This window comes from Anabas testudineus, chromosome 17 (assembly GCF_900324465.2).
Source record: "Anabas testudineus chromosome 17, fAnaTes1.2, whole genome shotgun sequence".
Classification (NCBI taxonomy): domain Eukaryota; kingdom Metazoa; phylum Chordata; class Actinopteri; order Anabantiformes; family Anabantidae; genus Anabas; species Anabas testudineus.
In genome coordinates this window covers 8,068,820-8,084,826 of record NC_046626.1, presented here as the reverse complement: position 1 = coordinate 8,084,826, position 16,007 = coordinate 8,068,820, and the positions used below count along the sequence as shown (strand labels likewise).

At 39.9% G+C, this 16,007-nt stretch overlaps 3 protein-coding genes across 3 annotated transcripts; 2 read left to right on the top strand and 1 right to left on the bottom strand.

Annotated features, from left to right (window-relative positions):
• Positions 1-221: 221 nt before the first annotated feature.
• On the top strand, positions 222-7,851 carry pif1 (PIF1 5'-to-3' DNA helicase homolog (S. cerevisiae)). Its single transcript, XM_026375488.1, has 13 exons — positions 222-352; positions 601-1,164; positions 1,381-1,504; positions 1,717-1,842; positions 2,395-2,548; positions 3,617-3,731; positions 4,220-4,326; positions 4,540-4,679; positions 5,333-5,439; positions 5,595-5,682; positions 5,888-6,033; positions 6,516-6,707; positions 7,200-7,851. Exons 2-13 carry the CDS (start codon positions 613-615, stop codon positions 7,236-7,238), a joined length of 1,890 nt encoding a protein of 629 aa, XP_026231273.1. The 5' UTR covers positions 222-352; positions 601-612; the 3' UTR covers positions 7,239-7,851.
• Positions 7,852-7,954: 103 nt separating this feature from the next.
• LOC113172499 (cytochrome b-c1 complex subunit 6, mitochondrial-like) lies at positions 7,955-9,625 on the bottom strand. Its single transcript, XM_026375489.1, has 4 exons — positions 9,477-9,625; positions 9,068-9,115; positions 8,541-8,702; positions 7,955-8,379 (listed from the first exon to the last, which is right to left on the bottom strand). Exons 1-4 carry the CDS (start codon positions 9,522-9,524, stop codon positions 8,347-8,349), a joined length of 291 nt encoding a protein of 96 aa, XP_026231274.1. The 5' UTR covers positions 9,525-9,625; the 3' UTR covers positions 7,955-8,346.
• A 159-nt stretch (positions 9,626-9,784) lies between these two features.
• On the top strand, positions 9,785-14,154 carry nsun4 (NOP2/Sun RNA methyltransferase 4). Its single transcript, XM_026373580.2, has 8 exons — positions 9,785-9,897; positions 10,375-10,594; positions 10,809-10,968; positions 11,182-11,336; positions 11,453-11,613; positions 11,740-11,864; positions 11,952-12,084; positions 12,254-14,154. The coding sequence occupies exons 1-8, from the start codon at positions 9,802-9,804 to the stop codon at positions 12,395-12,397; spliced, it is 1,194 nt and encodes a 397-aa protein (XP_026229365.1). The 5' UTR covers positions 9,785-9,801; the 3' UTR covers positions 12,398-14,154.
• The last annotated feature ends 1,853 nt before the right edge of the window (positions 14,155-16,007 follow it).

Genomic DNA, 16,007 nt, shown 5'->3' with positions numbered 1-16,007 from the left:
TGGTCCTCACAAGCATGATAATCAATCGTTTCAATCATTTCCCTTTGTGCTTCACAGGCAAAGTTTAAGCCATTTCCGGGTAGCCATGTGTATTTCCCACATATATGACGTCTCTAGTCATAATCCAGGCGATTGGTCGGTGAAAATGTAATGGCGTCTTTTCTCGTTTCTGATTGGACGCGTTGTTAAATCCCCTGTCTGTGATTGGCCAGGAGCGTCGCGCTGCCATTGGCTGATTTGCAGCGTTGACAATTTGAAAATGGGCTGTTTCGCGTCCTGAAGTCGGGGAGCAGCTGCTCGGAGAAGGGACGAGACAAAGATTACTTCCTTTAGTTACTTATTTAACGAAAAGGTGAGTGTTGGGATACCCGTTTTTCTGCAGCTACAGTCAAAGTTTGCTTTTTACCAGAGAGTTAAATGAAATGGCTTCACTTTAATCGGGGTAGACAGATGGATCTACCTCTGGATGTTTGTGTTTATTGATAGAAACACTTTGTTTTCAGTGAAAGTACCGTTTCCTATTTGATGCTTTGTGGTACTAGATTGATTTGAGACACTGCTAGTCATGCATTAATGAATATCAACTATTGGATTTGGCAGAGGGTTGTTGCAATGATGCCTGGAGAGGACGGTGCCCAGCTGCAGTGCTGTGTAACTGTGGAGCAGCTCAACACCTCCGGTCAGGCGACCCGGAGGAAGGTCATCCGAAAAGCCTCTGTTGTTCTGGGCCGGAATGAGTTCCAGGAGATTATCCTGCGGATACACGACGGAAAAGTCCCGCAAAGTTACCTCCTGAAAGAGTTCAAACTTTTCACCAAGTTCTCCAGAGATGGGAAGTGCACCGTGAAACTGCTCCCCGAAAACATCCAGGTGCTCATCTCCAACTGTCCCCCTGACCAGCTGAGTCTCTTCCTCAAAACCCTGAGCATCAAACACCAGGCCTGGCAGAGCAGCAAGCCTCTGAGTGACAGAGAGAAACTCAAAGCTGGTCTGCCCCGCAGCTTCGAGGCCATCAGCCCCCTGCAGCAAAAAGACATCCAGAAGGTCAACGAGCTGAGAAGCAAAGTGGCACCCAAAGGCCTGTCAGACCGCACCAATAAGATGACTGTGGCAGGAACTGGACAGCAGGTCAAAAGGCAGAGGAGTGACTGTAACTTCAGCCCAGTGAGTTGTGTGTACACACACACACACACACACACACACACACAGAGGAACATCACTCTGTTTAAAGTTCACATTACGTACATGATGTTTTGATAGATGGCTCCTTAATTAGGTCTCTAATCTGTCTTACTGTACGTGTCGGCTCGTATTACTCTTCGACCACATTGTGCACAGTAAATATGATTAAAAGTGATGCGTCTTTGTTTCTTATTCCAGGTGAAGGCCAACCCAAGTAAGAAGCCCATCCTGTCTCTGCCATCCCGTAAGCTGAATAAAGAACAGGCCGCTGTCCTCAGTGCAGTGCTGAGTGGCAAGAACGTCTTCTTCACTGGAAGCGCAGGTAAGTGTACAACAGAAAATTAGGTGACAAGTGCACATCTAAAACAGATAATTCGACATATATCATTAAATTTCCACCAAAATGAATATGTAGCATACATCATCTCACTCAGACTTTAATTATATGACCTTAATGTGTTCATATCACAGTCATGGATATGTGTCTTTAACTGCTATGTGTCTAATTGTTTTCATTTAAATGTTTCTTTTCAGGTACAGGAAAGTCCTTCTTGCTCAAACGAATCGTGGGATCTCTTCCTCCAAAGAGCACATTTGCCACAGCTAGCACAGGAGTAGCAGCATGTCACATTGGAGGAACAACATTGCACAACTTTGCAGGTCAGTTATTGTGCTTCGGAAAAGATTAAATGGATTCTACATAATTGCTGTATAAATAAAGCACACCTTTTGCAGTTATGGAAGTGCAGAGGTTATATCCACAACATCAACAAGTCTTGGCTTATCCAAGTAATTGGTCAGTAATTGTTCTGCTGGTTTCTCAAAAAGATTCTTTTTAAAATAACACACAAATGGGTTTTTCTGTCCTAATGATGAAAAGCACTGTTTTGAAATCTTACCAGTAGATATATCTCCGTATATATTTAATTCTAAAAACAGCAAATCTTCAAATATAAAAATAGCCATTTTAATAGTCATTCACAGCTGCAGCCTTTGACTCTGTTGCAATGTCTGTGTGATGGCAATTTTCAGATCCTGAAACTTTAATATAATCATGGAGGGGTGTCGGGTGTTTTTCCATATTAACAAACGTTTCTAATTAAATCTCAATATACAGTTGAGGGTTTGAACCGAGTATTTGCAAGTTATTCATTTTCTGTCTCCTCTGACCATCTGTCTCTGTCTGTCTGTCGTCTTTTGTGCTACTTACAGGTATTGGCTCAGGCTCTGCCCCACTGGAGCAGTGTATCGAGTTGGCTCAGAGACCCGGAGTGCTGCAGCACTGGACTAGTTGTCGACACCTCATCATCGACGAGATCTCCATGGTGGAGGCGCAGTTCTTTGATAAGCTGGAGTCTGTTGCGAGGTGAGAGGAAGTGCAAAGCTGGACATCGCAGCTGAGTTCAGCATCAGTATAAAAGCACTTATGATACAGAAAAATCTCAGTTCACATAACCTCAGCTATTTTTGGGCTTGGCATTATGTTTATTGAAGTATATTATGGCTTAAGACAGGTAGGTATTTGATTCCTATGTAACTGTAAAGTAGAATCAAAGGTTAAATAAAATAAAAATCATTGGCTGCATAAAACTCAAATTGTCTTTTTCGATGCATAATGATGAAACTTTCTTTTTTTAAATTTGTTTTCCTGATATTATTTTACAACTAGTTGTGAGAAGTAATTATAAAAGTAAATTTACTTGAGTACTCTAGTACCTGTTTGAAATATTTGTGTCTGAGTATTTACATTTTGTGATACAATGTACTTTCATTCAAGTTCAACTACCATTTGCTACTCAATCAGTGTTAAACTTTAAATGGTCTTAAATTGATTATGTATGCTCTTGCAGGTGCTAAAACACCTTTAAAAAGTTAATGTCCAGTAAACTAATAATTTTAGTTTGTTTGACTTTTCCACCAATGGAAGAAGGACCTGTCAATGTAAATTTGCGTTAAAACTAGCCAATAAAAATAGCTTACCTTAGAAACTCGTCAGTCTGAACTGAAAGGAAGTTTATTCTCTACGAGATAAAGCCAAGAAATTAGAGATTCCTTTTAAAAGGCGTTTGCTGTATTCTAAAGAGACGTGCTGCAACTGGATTCAATTAGGACAGAAGACATGATGGAAGATTGAAACATGATTTATTGTAATATCCGCTGTGATGGTCTGCTGATTTATTTATTTTATTTGATAATGAGTTTAATATTTATGATCACTTTACTGCTGTGTACCTAGCAATAGGAGAAAGTTCTCTGGCACGACATCACCATGAGTATTGTGAAATAGTAACAGGCATGTTGTTATTTTGTACTCAAAGCAATTAAAAATAATTATCAGATTATTTAAAGACAAAGATTAGTTGGTTGTAGTAAGAATTATACATAAATTCATATTCATCTTCAGAAATGCACATCACTCACTGCTCTCTTATAGGTCAGTGAGAAGGTCTACTGAGCCATTTGGAGGCATCCAGCTGATCGTCTGCGGTGACTTCCTTCAGCTGCCTCCTGTTTCTAAAGGAAAGGAAAAGGCCAGCTTCTGTTTCCAGGTCAGACAGTGGTGCACCCCAGGGCTTCCCTGTTTGAGTTTTTGATTGGTAATGTATTATGTGAGTAATGTGTCAGGTCATTAGATTTATTTTACACTGAAATTCTAAAAAAAACTTCAAACAATTCAATGACCCATAACCTGCTTTAAAAATGGGTTTATAAGGCATTTGTTCAACTCTGCAGAACAGTTTGAGCTGTTGCTGCTAATAGGAATTAGTTTTGTGCACTAGTGTTATGTAACAAGAAGTAAAAAGCTGTGCTCTGCTGTTCCACAAACTGGAACTGCGTTCCTGTGCCATTAGGTTAATCTGAGTACACGTATTATTACTGTCCTGAGTCATTATATCCAGAATTGTCTCTGTTGTTTTAATGGGTCAGTGTCTGACCCATTACAGGTTTCCTATTGGTGGAAAGACTCTTTGCTTATTACCTGAAAAGCATTAATGGATGTTATTTAACAAGGCCCTTTCCATCTATCAACCTTCAGGCCAGGAGTTGGCGTAAGGTCATTCAGGTCAACATGGAGCTAACAGAAGTGAGAAGGCAAACGGACCAGTCGTTCATCTCTCTCCTGCAGGCAGTGAGGGTGGGCAGGTAAAATTAGGGACACTGTTTATTTCTAAGTTACATCACCACCAAATTAAATTTTGGGCAGCTAATGTGGTGGTAGTGTTGAACACAAAGTGTGCATTTTCATGTGTTGTCCAGTTATTGAGGTTACATAAATGCATTTACAGCCGTTTATTTATTTTTTTGTTCTGCTGCAAAAGAAGTTTTTGAAAGGTTTTCTACTTTAACAACATTCAGGGTGACAGAGGAAGTCACTGCTAAGCTGATAGAGAGCGCCTACCATAACATTGAGAGGGACGGTATCCTTGCAACCAGGCTTTGCACACACAAGGATGATGTGGAGCTCACAAACGAGAACAAACTCCAGCAATTGCCAGGTTTGAATGGATCCATTCTGTTCTATGTACAATTATATACTTTTCCAGCTAGAAGTGGGTATTAATTTGTTTGGCTTAGATGCAGGTGAAATGCGTCATCCACAGCTTGACTCATGTGGCAAACCTGTCACCTCGAGATGTTTTCAACATCAACTGGATGCCACCGGCTTTCTGACTCCTGTTATTTCCTGTTATGCTTTACTTTTACTTTGTAAACACTAATTGCATCAGAGTGGAGAGTGTTGGTTCAGAAGTTAAATATAATTTCTTTTATTTTTATTTTATTTTATTTTTTTTGGCTGAATTTACGTTTTTGGTGCATTAGGCCAAACTAAATACATTTGCCATTTTTCATGTTTGTGGTTTCATACTACATTTAACATTTAAATGGTTTTAACCTACGTAGTGCTTTTCTATCTTATCATTACCAAAAAGCTCTTTATAATGTTGACTCTCATGCACCCATACACCCACTCGCACACTAATGATGGTGTTGGGAGGAGCTTCAGGATTCAGGAGAAGATCTTCAGAATCCTCACATGAACATTTGCAAAATATGATTTGGGTGTATTTGCTGTAAACATCATTTTGTGTGTGAAACTGCCTGCACAATCCATATATAAACCAACTCAGCAAATCTTCCTGTCATTTAGGTCCAGTGCGTGTGTTTGAGGCACTCGACAGTGACCCAGCCCTGGTGAAGACTATGGATGCTCACAGTCCTGTCAGCAGAGTGATCCAGCTCAAAGTGGGGGCTCAGGTAGGACTGCAAAAATGCTCCATGCTTCCATGTTCTCTGTACCCTGTGCTGTTTGGCATACAGTGTTTACAAAATGTCTGTTTGATGTGAGTTAAGTACTGCGCTCAGTTTGGGCGAAGATGTGATTTGAGATTTTTGGTGCTTCTACTTTTAAGGTCATGCTGGCCAAGAACCTGGATGTCACCCGAGGTCTGGTGAATGGAGCGCGAGGGGTTGTGGTTGCTTTCGAGTCTGGGAAACATGGTCTGTCTCTAAATACCTGATTATCTTAAAACAAGAAATTCTATTAAAGCACCAAAATTACATTTTGTTTAACATTTACAAATCTGGCAGAAAACTGCTCAAGTTGCATGTTGTAGTTTGAAAATCTTCCATACAGACTATGTAGACAGGATATGAAAAGTGCCACAGTGGTACAGACCTACTGACTCACTCCCCGTTTCTTCAGGACTCCCGCATGTGCGTTTCCTGTGTGGTGTTACAGAGGTGCTAAAGCCAGAGCGCTGGGTGTTCAAATCCGGTGGTGGGATCCACCTTAGTCGGCAGCAGCTGCCACTCAAACTGGCCTGGGCCATCTCCATCCACAAGAGCCAGGTGAGCACAGGTTCAGAGCCACACTGAGGAAGACATTGTTCAGTGTTGCCATGGGGTACCAGACGTTAATGTGGATTCCTCTCAAATGATTCAGTTGATGACTAGCCTGAAAATAGTGGGTTTTTTTTTTTGTTGTTTTTTTAAGTTCTACTGCAGTTGTTGTCACCATTTAGAGGGCTAAAAATTGCTTATTGCTTTAATTGTTTGTGTCTTGTCCCAGAGGCTCACTCAATCTTTTCAATGTTACTGCTCTGATGTTAAAATAAAATAAAAAAAAAAAAAAAAAGAGGGAAGATGAAAGAAACTAGATTGTGTTCACTTAAATATAAGACTCTGTTCCTAGTAGATGATGCCCTGAATTCATAAGTACCACAGTTTTCTCATTGATGCTCACTTCAAATGAGAAAGTAGGAGTAGGAAATTCTACTGGTTTCCATGCCACCATATTGGTTCATCTTGACCTGTAAATACACTTCTTTTAGGGAATGACACTGGACTGTGTGGAAATCTCCCTGGCACGTGTGTTTGAAAGCGGACAGGCCTATGTGGCCCTGTCTCGTGCTCGGAGCCTTGAAGGTCTGAGAGTAATGGACTTTGACCCCCGGGTGGTGCGAGCAGATCCAGATGTTCTCGTATTTTACAAGAGACTGAGGAAGGAGAGGCTGCTCATGCAGGTGGGTGCAAAGCTTCTACTGGCTGGTTGCTCTATTTTTATATAACCTGTAGAAAACCTTAATTTTTTTTTATTTTTTTAAATGCACAATTTCCTTTTGTCTGGAGTTGTGTGGCACACCATGAGGGAGACTGGGGTTTGAATCCCAGCTGTAACCCACCTCCAGTAGGGGTCCTAGCTTACCCTGCCTTTGCCTTCTACATTTACATATATGGCAGACCGTTTTATCAAAAGTGTCTTACAAGGCAAAAGCAGGGTAGGTATAAGAAGGTCTTGGTTAAGGACTGTGATTTGAACCCCAGTCTCCTGAATGGAAGGCAGTGATCTTACCACAACACTATCCAGCTGCTGTCGGAACCTGGTAAAAGTAGAATTCACAGCAGAGCTGCTGTTCTTGGATTACTTTAGATTGTACCTAATAAAGTGACCAGTCAGTGTATATTTTAAAAACATTATCACAGACGACTAAACCATAAAATCACTATCTCCACAGGCCTCCATGGATGATTTTGTTGGAAACTGGAATAAATAAAACTCCTGGAGCAGGAGAATCCCACTGCTGTAACGTTGTGCACTGTGTGCATGTTTTTCTTCTGGTGACAGTATTTTTCTCTAAACGACTGCAACCAGAGACATGATCATTAAGTTTCTACCTCAAGGATCCTTTTAACTGGCAGTACTTGATGTCACACTGCCACCATGTGTTCATTATTTTATTTTATTTTTTTTAGAGCTTATTTTTATTATGCTTTTAATTATTTATTATCATGATTTAAGTGTGTTCAAATAAAGTTTTGGCCAACTTATAATTTTGTACATAATTTGTCACTTCTAAGTGTCTTAGTTTATAAAAAGGTGAGCGAAAAGTGAAACCAAGCGTTAAAGTGGTAAACAAATGTATTCCTGCCTTTTGCAGTCACACTATCTTAATTTAGTGATAAATTGTGAAGGGACGTCTTTACAGATATGAACTGAATCTGATACTGCACATCCTTCTAGTGGCAGTGTGCCCTGTCATTTAGTTATGACATTCAAGCAAAGCTTAAATTAGGCAGAAATACCTGGTTATAACAACGACCATTAATCAAGCCTTTTGAAACATGTACAACTTCACATTAAGAAAACGTTAGGGAACATACCATTACTAAAAGCTACAAAGTGCATTATTTTATCTCCCATTTCAAGATAAAACTCATGTCCAATACATGTATATGACAGTAAGCTAAATATTCACGAGACAAAACCAGATTCACCATGGTATTTGTATATTTTAGTAAAGACAAACTAAAACTGAAAATGCAAGGAAACATTTTTCCAGTCTGAATGAAGACTCTCCGTTATTAGAAAACATACTTTTGAATATGAGGTGATCACATTATGAATGAGTCTGAGCCCTTCTCTGAACAACCTTTTTGAACTTTGATGGATCTTATCGGCCACACAAGCTTCATCTCCTAATGTACAAACTTCTTCTTACCTACAATAATGTAGCCTGTGTAAAGAAAGTATGACATGAATCGTGTCTAGAAACTCTAAAGTTCATTTACATTAATACACCAGAAAAAAAGGTTGGGTTTCTTTTGCAATTTCTGTAGTTAAAAAGATTCTACAGTTGCAGGGGCTGAATCTGGGCACGCTGCTCATTTCACATTGTGGAACAGCTTGTGTGCTACCTATAATGAGAAAGGAGAACAAAATTAGCATTCTCATTGGTAGACTTGTACAAATCAAGCATCAGAAAGTAGTCTGATCTTGTGTCCATTAACAGAAAAACTAAAGGTGCATTGTATTTTTGACCATTTGCATTCTCTTCGTGTCTCATACACACACTTACACAGTGGTCTCGTGCATGCAGGAAGTCAAAGAGTTCTTCTGTGCACTCCTCTGTGGTGTCAGACCTGGAGTTTACCCGGGCTTCACAGACCTCCAGACGCTCCTTGTAGTGCACACAGTGCTCAGTCTCCTCACACTTTGCTCGGATTGTTTCTAGAGGGTCCTGAGAGGGACCAAAGAAAAATGTAGTGCGTGAGAGAAACTGGGGGCTAGATGTGTTCAACACTACTGCTGCTAGCTAGTTTAGTTAATAGTGTCCAGTTCTCATCTTGAAGCAGAAACCTTACAAATACTCAACATGAACATTGTGTAAAGCGCATAGTACAATAAAGTGCCATGAATTTGTACTGTACCACAACTTGTAGAATAAAGTAACTTCTTTAAAAATGTTTTCAATTAGTTATATTACCCTTTTCTTTCCTTTAAAGCTGTAATTCTTATACACACCAGTCATTCAAGATGTTACTTTAATATGTGTTAGTTTTTATATAGATAAATACAACTTAAAACTAAATATCTTTAACTTACCACCATGTCTTCCTCTTCTTCCTCCTCTTCTTCAGCAGCTTCTTCCTCCTGATCAATGCAATTATATTTACTTTACTTTGGTTTTATAATGCTACTAGCTACTGCATTAGACTGTCACATTGCAATTTAACAATTAATCTTGCTAAAAGTACTGTATAACATATAGTTATTTAAATTTGAGGGGCATTTTGCATTTGTTATTGTATAGTTTCCAGCTTAACTCAGCCTTTAAACTCCAAATAATCAAGTCTGAGCAGCTAAACGTAGCTTTAGTTAACTAAGCACAGCTGACACTGAACACACCAGTGAAGTCGAGCTAACAGTTGCTGCATAAAGTTTCATAACTTCGACAGGCTGCTGCACATTTTAAATGGCGACTAGAAAAGACGCGTAAAGACTTTATAACTACCTCGTCCTCTGGGTCGCCGTGCTTGAGCATTTTCTTCTCGAAAACCATGATTTCGACTCAGGAATTCACCAGAGACCCCGACAGAGACGCAGCTTCCAGCTCGACAGCAGCACTTCGCGTTAAGGACGCGAGGTCGGTCACACGCAGGAAACGATCAGCGGGCTCGCCGGATAACGTTTCCTATTGGTGGAAAGCGATGATTGGCGTTGTTCTGGACCAATTGTTGATGCTTTACTGTAAGACCCGCCCACTAAAACATTGACGCGTCCGGAACTTTTGTTTTGTCTGTCAGTGCGAACACGGACCTAAAAGACTGTCGTACAGCATGATGGCAATGTTCATGGATGTCAAACTTCTACTGAGAAAAGTGAAAGATTTAAGGAATTTCACGCCAAGACGAAACCGAGTGAAAGAAAAATGGGTATGTTGTCAACATATAATATCGGAGGAAATTAGACACACTCAGATGTGTAACAGACTTTTATGTTATGAATGATAAGAAAAATTAGCCACACAGCTACAATGTCCCTTCAAAAGTCTTCTGTGTTTAGCCTAAATAATCAAGTTTATGATAGTAGCTTTTAGCGTTAATAATAAATGATAATGTCTGCTGTTGTGTTTTGTGTGACTAAATAAAAATGTATACAGTTAATGCATGTGATTGCTAAGTACAAGTACATCAAGCCTACTCTGTGATAATGAAATAAAACTTGCTTTTTGGAGATGACCAGTACTTTAAAGACACCTTAGACTTTCACGTGTTTATTGCTAAAACCTGCTCCTTCTTATTTTGGCTGTTATTTAGTTGGTCATTCTGTCAGGTAACAGATAAATACCATGTCATTAAGAAAAGTTAACATTTCAGATCTGTGTTTTGACCTTCCTCCCTCACACACAGGCTACTACACGTCCTAAGCATCCTCCAACCAGTCTGGCCCTGCAGCACTTTGATGCCACCTACAGTGTCCAGCTGGGGCAGATCTGGCCATCAGTCCGAGTCGCCTTGCTCTCAGAGAGAAAATACGGAGCCCTGATAAACAATTTCTCCAGTGATTCTGCGCTGGGAAACCTCCAAGTTCAGGGATGCAGAGACTTCATCAGTGACACAGATACAGAGGGTCAGTGGGAACTTCCAGTGTTGACAGAAAACCTGCCAGTGCTGAATTATTAATTTTCCTTTGTAGAAAAACAGTATAATCTACAGTATATATTAATCACTGCAAGAATCCCCGTCAGTTTTCTCTGAAAGCTTTAAGACTTATTTTTTTGTTGTTAAAAAGATGTATCTTCCTGTTCATATTATTAATTCTATATTCTTCATCTTTTCCACAGCTCAGTCATGCTCACAGCCAGAATCTGAAGTTGACTTTAGTGATGTTTCTGTAAAGAACTCCGATGTTGATGGTCAGCAGCGATGTCCTTTACAACTTAGTAGTAACATAAAATGTGTAGTATTTCCAAGAGGGGATATCACAAGATTCAAGCCTGCGAGGTGAGTTTATCAATCATTGAGCAAAACTGCATCTGAGTCAAAATGTTCACTTTTGCTGTTGAAAAACGTACAGTAGTTGACAAGAAGCAGTTAGATTCAAATGGGCATTTTTGTTTCTTATATCTCCCTTAGCTGTGCTCCTTCCTCTCTGTCTCCCTCTCTCTGTACTGTATATAAATAAATTTGAATTAAATTGAATTTTGTCTTCTTTAGACCAGACAGGTATGGGTTACTGGGTTATTACCTGATGGATGCAGCGTCTGTGCTGCCTTCTCTTGCACTGGACGTTCAAGAAGGTCACAATGTGCTTGATCTCTGTGCTGCTCCAGGAGGAAAGACCCTAACTTTACTTCAGACCCAGGCTATCAGTAAGTTAACTGACTCATGCCAAACCTTTTGCTGCCTTTTCAGTGTCTGTGAATGTAAATCTTGTAGCTCCGTCAGTCAGTTGCTGCTAACCATCCACTGTTTGTTTATGTCAAAGGGTTTTTGTGTTTAAATGATTCCTCTGTATCACGGACATTGAGACTGAGAAAGGTCCTCCACAGCTACATTCCTAAGGAACATTTGACAGATGAGAACATGCGCATCACCTCCTTTGATGGCACCAAGTGGGGGGATATTGAAAGGAACACTTTTGACAGAGTAAGTTTTGTTACATAACCATGTTTATCCTTTTGAGAAACATAATAGAATTATAGTATCTGAATCAATCACATATTTATCCAGATCCCAACACTTGGTCTACCTTGTGCTTTCTTTTTTTTTTAGGTCCTCGTGGATGTTCCCTGCACCACAGATAGACATTCACTCTTGGAGGATGACAACAATATATTCAGTAAAGGCAGGACGGCAGAGAGACGGAGGCTGCCACAGCTACAGTTGGAGCTGCTGCTGTAGGTTTTGAAGGAAATATAAAGATGGTGTCATTTATTTGATTACATTTCCACTTGAAATTAACAAATGCTGTGTTTATCCTGCAGGGCAGGAATCGAAGCAGCGTGTCCAGGTGGGGAGATCATGTACTCCACCTGCACGCTCTCTCAAATCCAGAACCAGAGTGTGGTGGAACAGGCCATCTACCTGGCTCAAGAGAACCGCGGCATCCGCCTTGAGGTTAGTCAGACACATGCTGTGATGTAACGGATACATTCATGAATAGTGAAAGATATATAATTAGTCATTCTGACCTCCTGAGTGTGAACACAGGAACCTAAATACATCAAATAATTTGACTTTTCCCTGTTTGTTTTTTTCCCTTCGTCCTGAAAAAATCTACAATCAGGTTGTCAATCTGCGACACCTCACACACAAGTTTAAGAAAACCTTTCACTTTGCTCCTGACCTCCACCTGGGTGAGATGGTGGTCCCGCATTTAGCTGCCAACTTTGGGCCTATCTACATGTGCAAGCTAAAGAGGCTGACATAGGCTGATGAACCAGTTTGTCTGTGAACTTGTGGACACTTGAGTCATTATGATATCGCACTCTGGACTCGCAAGTATTGAGTGACTCTCTTGTTCCAGATTAATTCTCATCTACAGAGTTATCAGAATAAATGAATTATCTGGTAGCAGTTGTGCATAGACCCGAACTATGCCCTTATAACACCCTGAACTACAGTTTGTCACAGAGACCTTTGGACTCTTGTAAGAACCTGGCACAACAAAACCTCAGTTTTGGGATCCTTGAACAGATATTGTTGGCAGCACCAGGCACCGAAACATCCACCCTGTGTATTTACTTACAGTTTCATTTATCTCCCATAGGTGGCAACAGTAGATCACGGGAGTAGATTATTTATTTAGTCTCTGTCCACTAGAGGACACTAAACATATGTCTGTATAGGTTAAAGGATATCCAGTGTGTGTTTTCCTGTACTGTGTCAGGTACAGAGTTGAATATTTCATGTTGGGGAATTACATTACTGAAACACAAATTTCCATCAGAATTACTTGCTCTCTTTAACTCCCCAATGAAAATGGGTTGGACTTGTGCTATGGTTACTCGTCAGGTTTCATGGCTTTGCCTAATAATGCGATATATGTGGAAGGCGGACGTAATGAACAGACAGGTAATGACGTCTTTGACCATTTGGCTTCTCACATCTGAATCTGTGAAACTTTCATTATTATGGCTGGATTGACTCTGTTTTGCATTGACATCACTCAGAGTGAAATGTTTTTCTCTTATCATGCCCTAATGTGATCTGAGAGGTGCCCCTTTTTCCATCACACCGCCGATGACCCTTTATGTTGTCCTGGCCAGGCAATGTAGCGTGAAAAAGGTGTGTGTGTGTGTATGTGTGTGTCTAACGAGTCCACCATCCACAACCTACTGTCATTAAGCTTCTCCAAGTGCAGGAGCTGACTCCCATCCCCATGCGGGGATGGACGGCAGCCATGCGGCTCCCAGATGAACATTAAAGAGGCAGCAGAGAGCTAAAATGGGACGCCTCGCCCTGTTTTGCCCCTCTGCTTTTTTATTCCACAGATGACTGCAGATAATTTTCTGTGCGATTGTGAGTGATTACTGTATTACTGCGGTAAAAGGGGGATGTATCAGGGAATGCAGAGGGAATTAATGACACATAAAAACTATTTTTGTATTGACTGCTTTCATCTCCAGGGCCTTGAATGCCTATTCGCACATCTTGTGATTACCTAAACGTATTGTAAATATGTGTTTCCTATGGGCTCTTACATAAATTTACATGTTTTAACACTCAGGAGACGGCAGACTGTTAGAGATGAGTTACTCTCTATTCTGCCTGTCTATAGACTCGACTGGCTGCCTGCTTTATTATTGAATTAGCCAGTGAAGCGCTGTGCATTTGTGCTTCTATGTGTAAGCCTGTGTTAGGAAGATGTATGCTGTGTATTAGAAAGATGAATATTATGGATTTGACAACACAACGATGGTTCTGTTGTGTTTTCAGATACAATTTAAATGTTACATTTTTGTCAATAAAGATGCAAAACACCGTAATTGTCTTATGTTTTCACCTTACACAACGCAAGCTGCCAAGTGAATGGACGTGTGCCTATTACGAATGAACTGCATATATTAAAACTGCAGAAAGGAAAAGTGGGTGAAACTTAAATCTCTTAAAAGAAACATTTCTTACAGGAGTTACAGGACTTGTGTGAATTGGTTAAAGCCAATGATTCAGTTTTGTGCTTTTAATAGTTCAGAGATTCACATTCAGGTGTCTTTATGCCTAGTAAATACACAGGCAGTCTCTTGGCTTTAATCTGTGTGTTTAAAGCAGATGCCGCTGTTTCTGCTATGGTTGTTTTTTTTTCCAGCCCAGAGGTGAAGACCCGATCAGAGTGTGTTCTAGCGGGCGATGGGAGAGAGGGGATTTCACCGGTGGGGGTCTTTGTCACACATGCTCTGTGTAGACTGAGCCCAGCAGGATGCTCTGCTTTTCACAGACATTGGTGGATAAAAAAAAATGAGATATTGTGTTTTTTCCACATTCAAGCTGCTGGAAGTTTGGTCATTTATTCCTATTGATTCCTGTTTACCTTTACAGGCAGCCAGTTGGTAATTGACATTAGTGAAAGGAAGCTGAAACTCATGTTACAGTGTACTGACGCACAGAGAGAATGTAGCATGCATACATTTACTTTTTTGTTTTTCATCAATTCCCTTTTTTTCTTTTGTGTAATTCATTAAACATGGATGTATTTTCAGGAAACTATACTACAATAATACATCTGGTATTAAAACAATGTCTAATCTCTTTCCTCTAGAGGACAATTTACAATCTGCCAAGATAAAATTTTCAAATGTACTTTTCATAGATACCTAGTTTCATAATTTGGTTGAGTTGGGCTAATTAACCATCTATAATCTGTAAACTGTTAGAGATATTTCAATACTGAGAAAACATCCTCTTTTATGTCTCTGGTTGTTTTACACCATTATGGACCGATCAACAAATCTAGCAGCAGACACTCTCTGAGGTCTCTGTCTGAACCAGTAGTGGAAGAAACAATCAGAGCTTTTATTTAAGTCAAATGCTCTGTTACAAATAAAAGGCCAGAATTTAACATATTAAAATATTTAAAACCTACTAAATATGTCTCATCACAAATTATGGTTAAAGATTAAAAAATACTCATTCTCTATACTGATGAGTGTTATACTGTTACATGATACATGCATTTGCCAGTGATTGGGTTCAACTAAAACTAATGTAGGATACAATATAATATAGTAGTTTAAACGTGGTTTCTGGTACCATTGAATTGTATTATTATCACATCATTATTGTGATAACAGTGTCAGTTCTCCAGGTGAGTAAAATTTACTGTTGTAGATGGTCAATGTGGATTTAGTTTTAGTTAGCTTCCTAGTCAAGGGGTTCCCATAAATATCATTAGGTGTTTAAGAGGAGATGAAAAATGGGCAAAGCAGAGTTATATTCAGTTCTTACTTTCCTCCAATATTTGCGTTTTGTGAAATACTGGACCATTCGAAGACTCGTTTTCGTGAAATGATGCTCATTGCAGGGCTGCACCTCACAGACATACAGTGGCAAGAAAAAGTATGTGAACCTTTTAGAATATGACACATTGAAATACATACTTTTTCTTGCCACAGTATGAAACATAACGGTGGCTTCAAAAGCACTGCATTGGCAATTTTGAACCTAATGTAGCTCTAACTTCATCGAGTCATTAAATTTACTAAACAATATTCTATATCACAGCTGCTGTAGCCCGGGCCTGCCTTTATGTAACATTTGATAATATTTACACACTGAATGAAGACTCTCCACAACATTATGTCAGGCCAGCTTTATATACCAGACACTTTTGCAATGCGTGATCTAAGCATTCCCTGACAGACTCGATGCTCCGTGAACTGGCTTAGAGAGCTCCCCGTTCAGTTTAGTGAAGCTCGCATTGGAAATGCACCCATAGGTTTAGGCTGCAGCCGGATTAAGAAGAGAGAGAATGGGGGTTTTCTTCTCTCCAAGAAGATTAACCGGGGAGGGGTGAGACGGCAGTCGAGGTGTTTAAGAGAAAA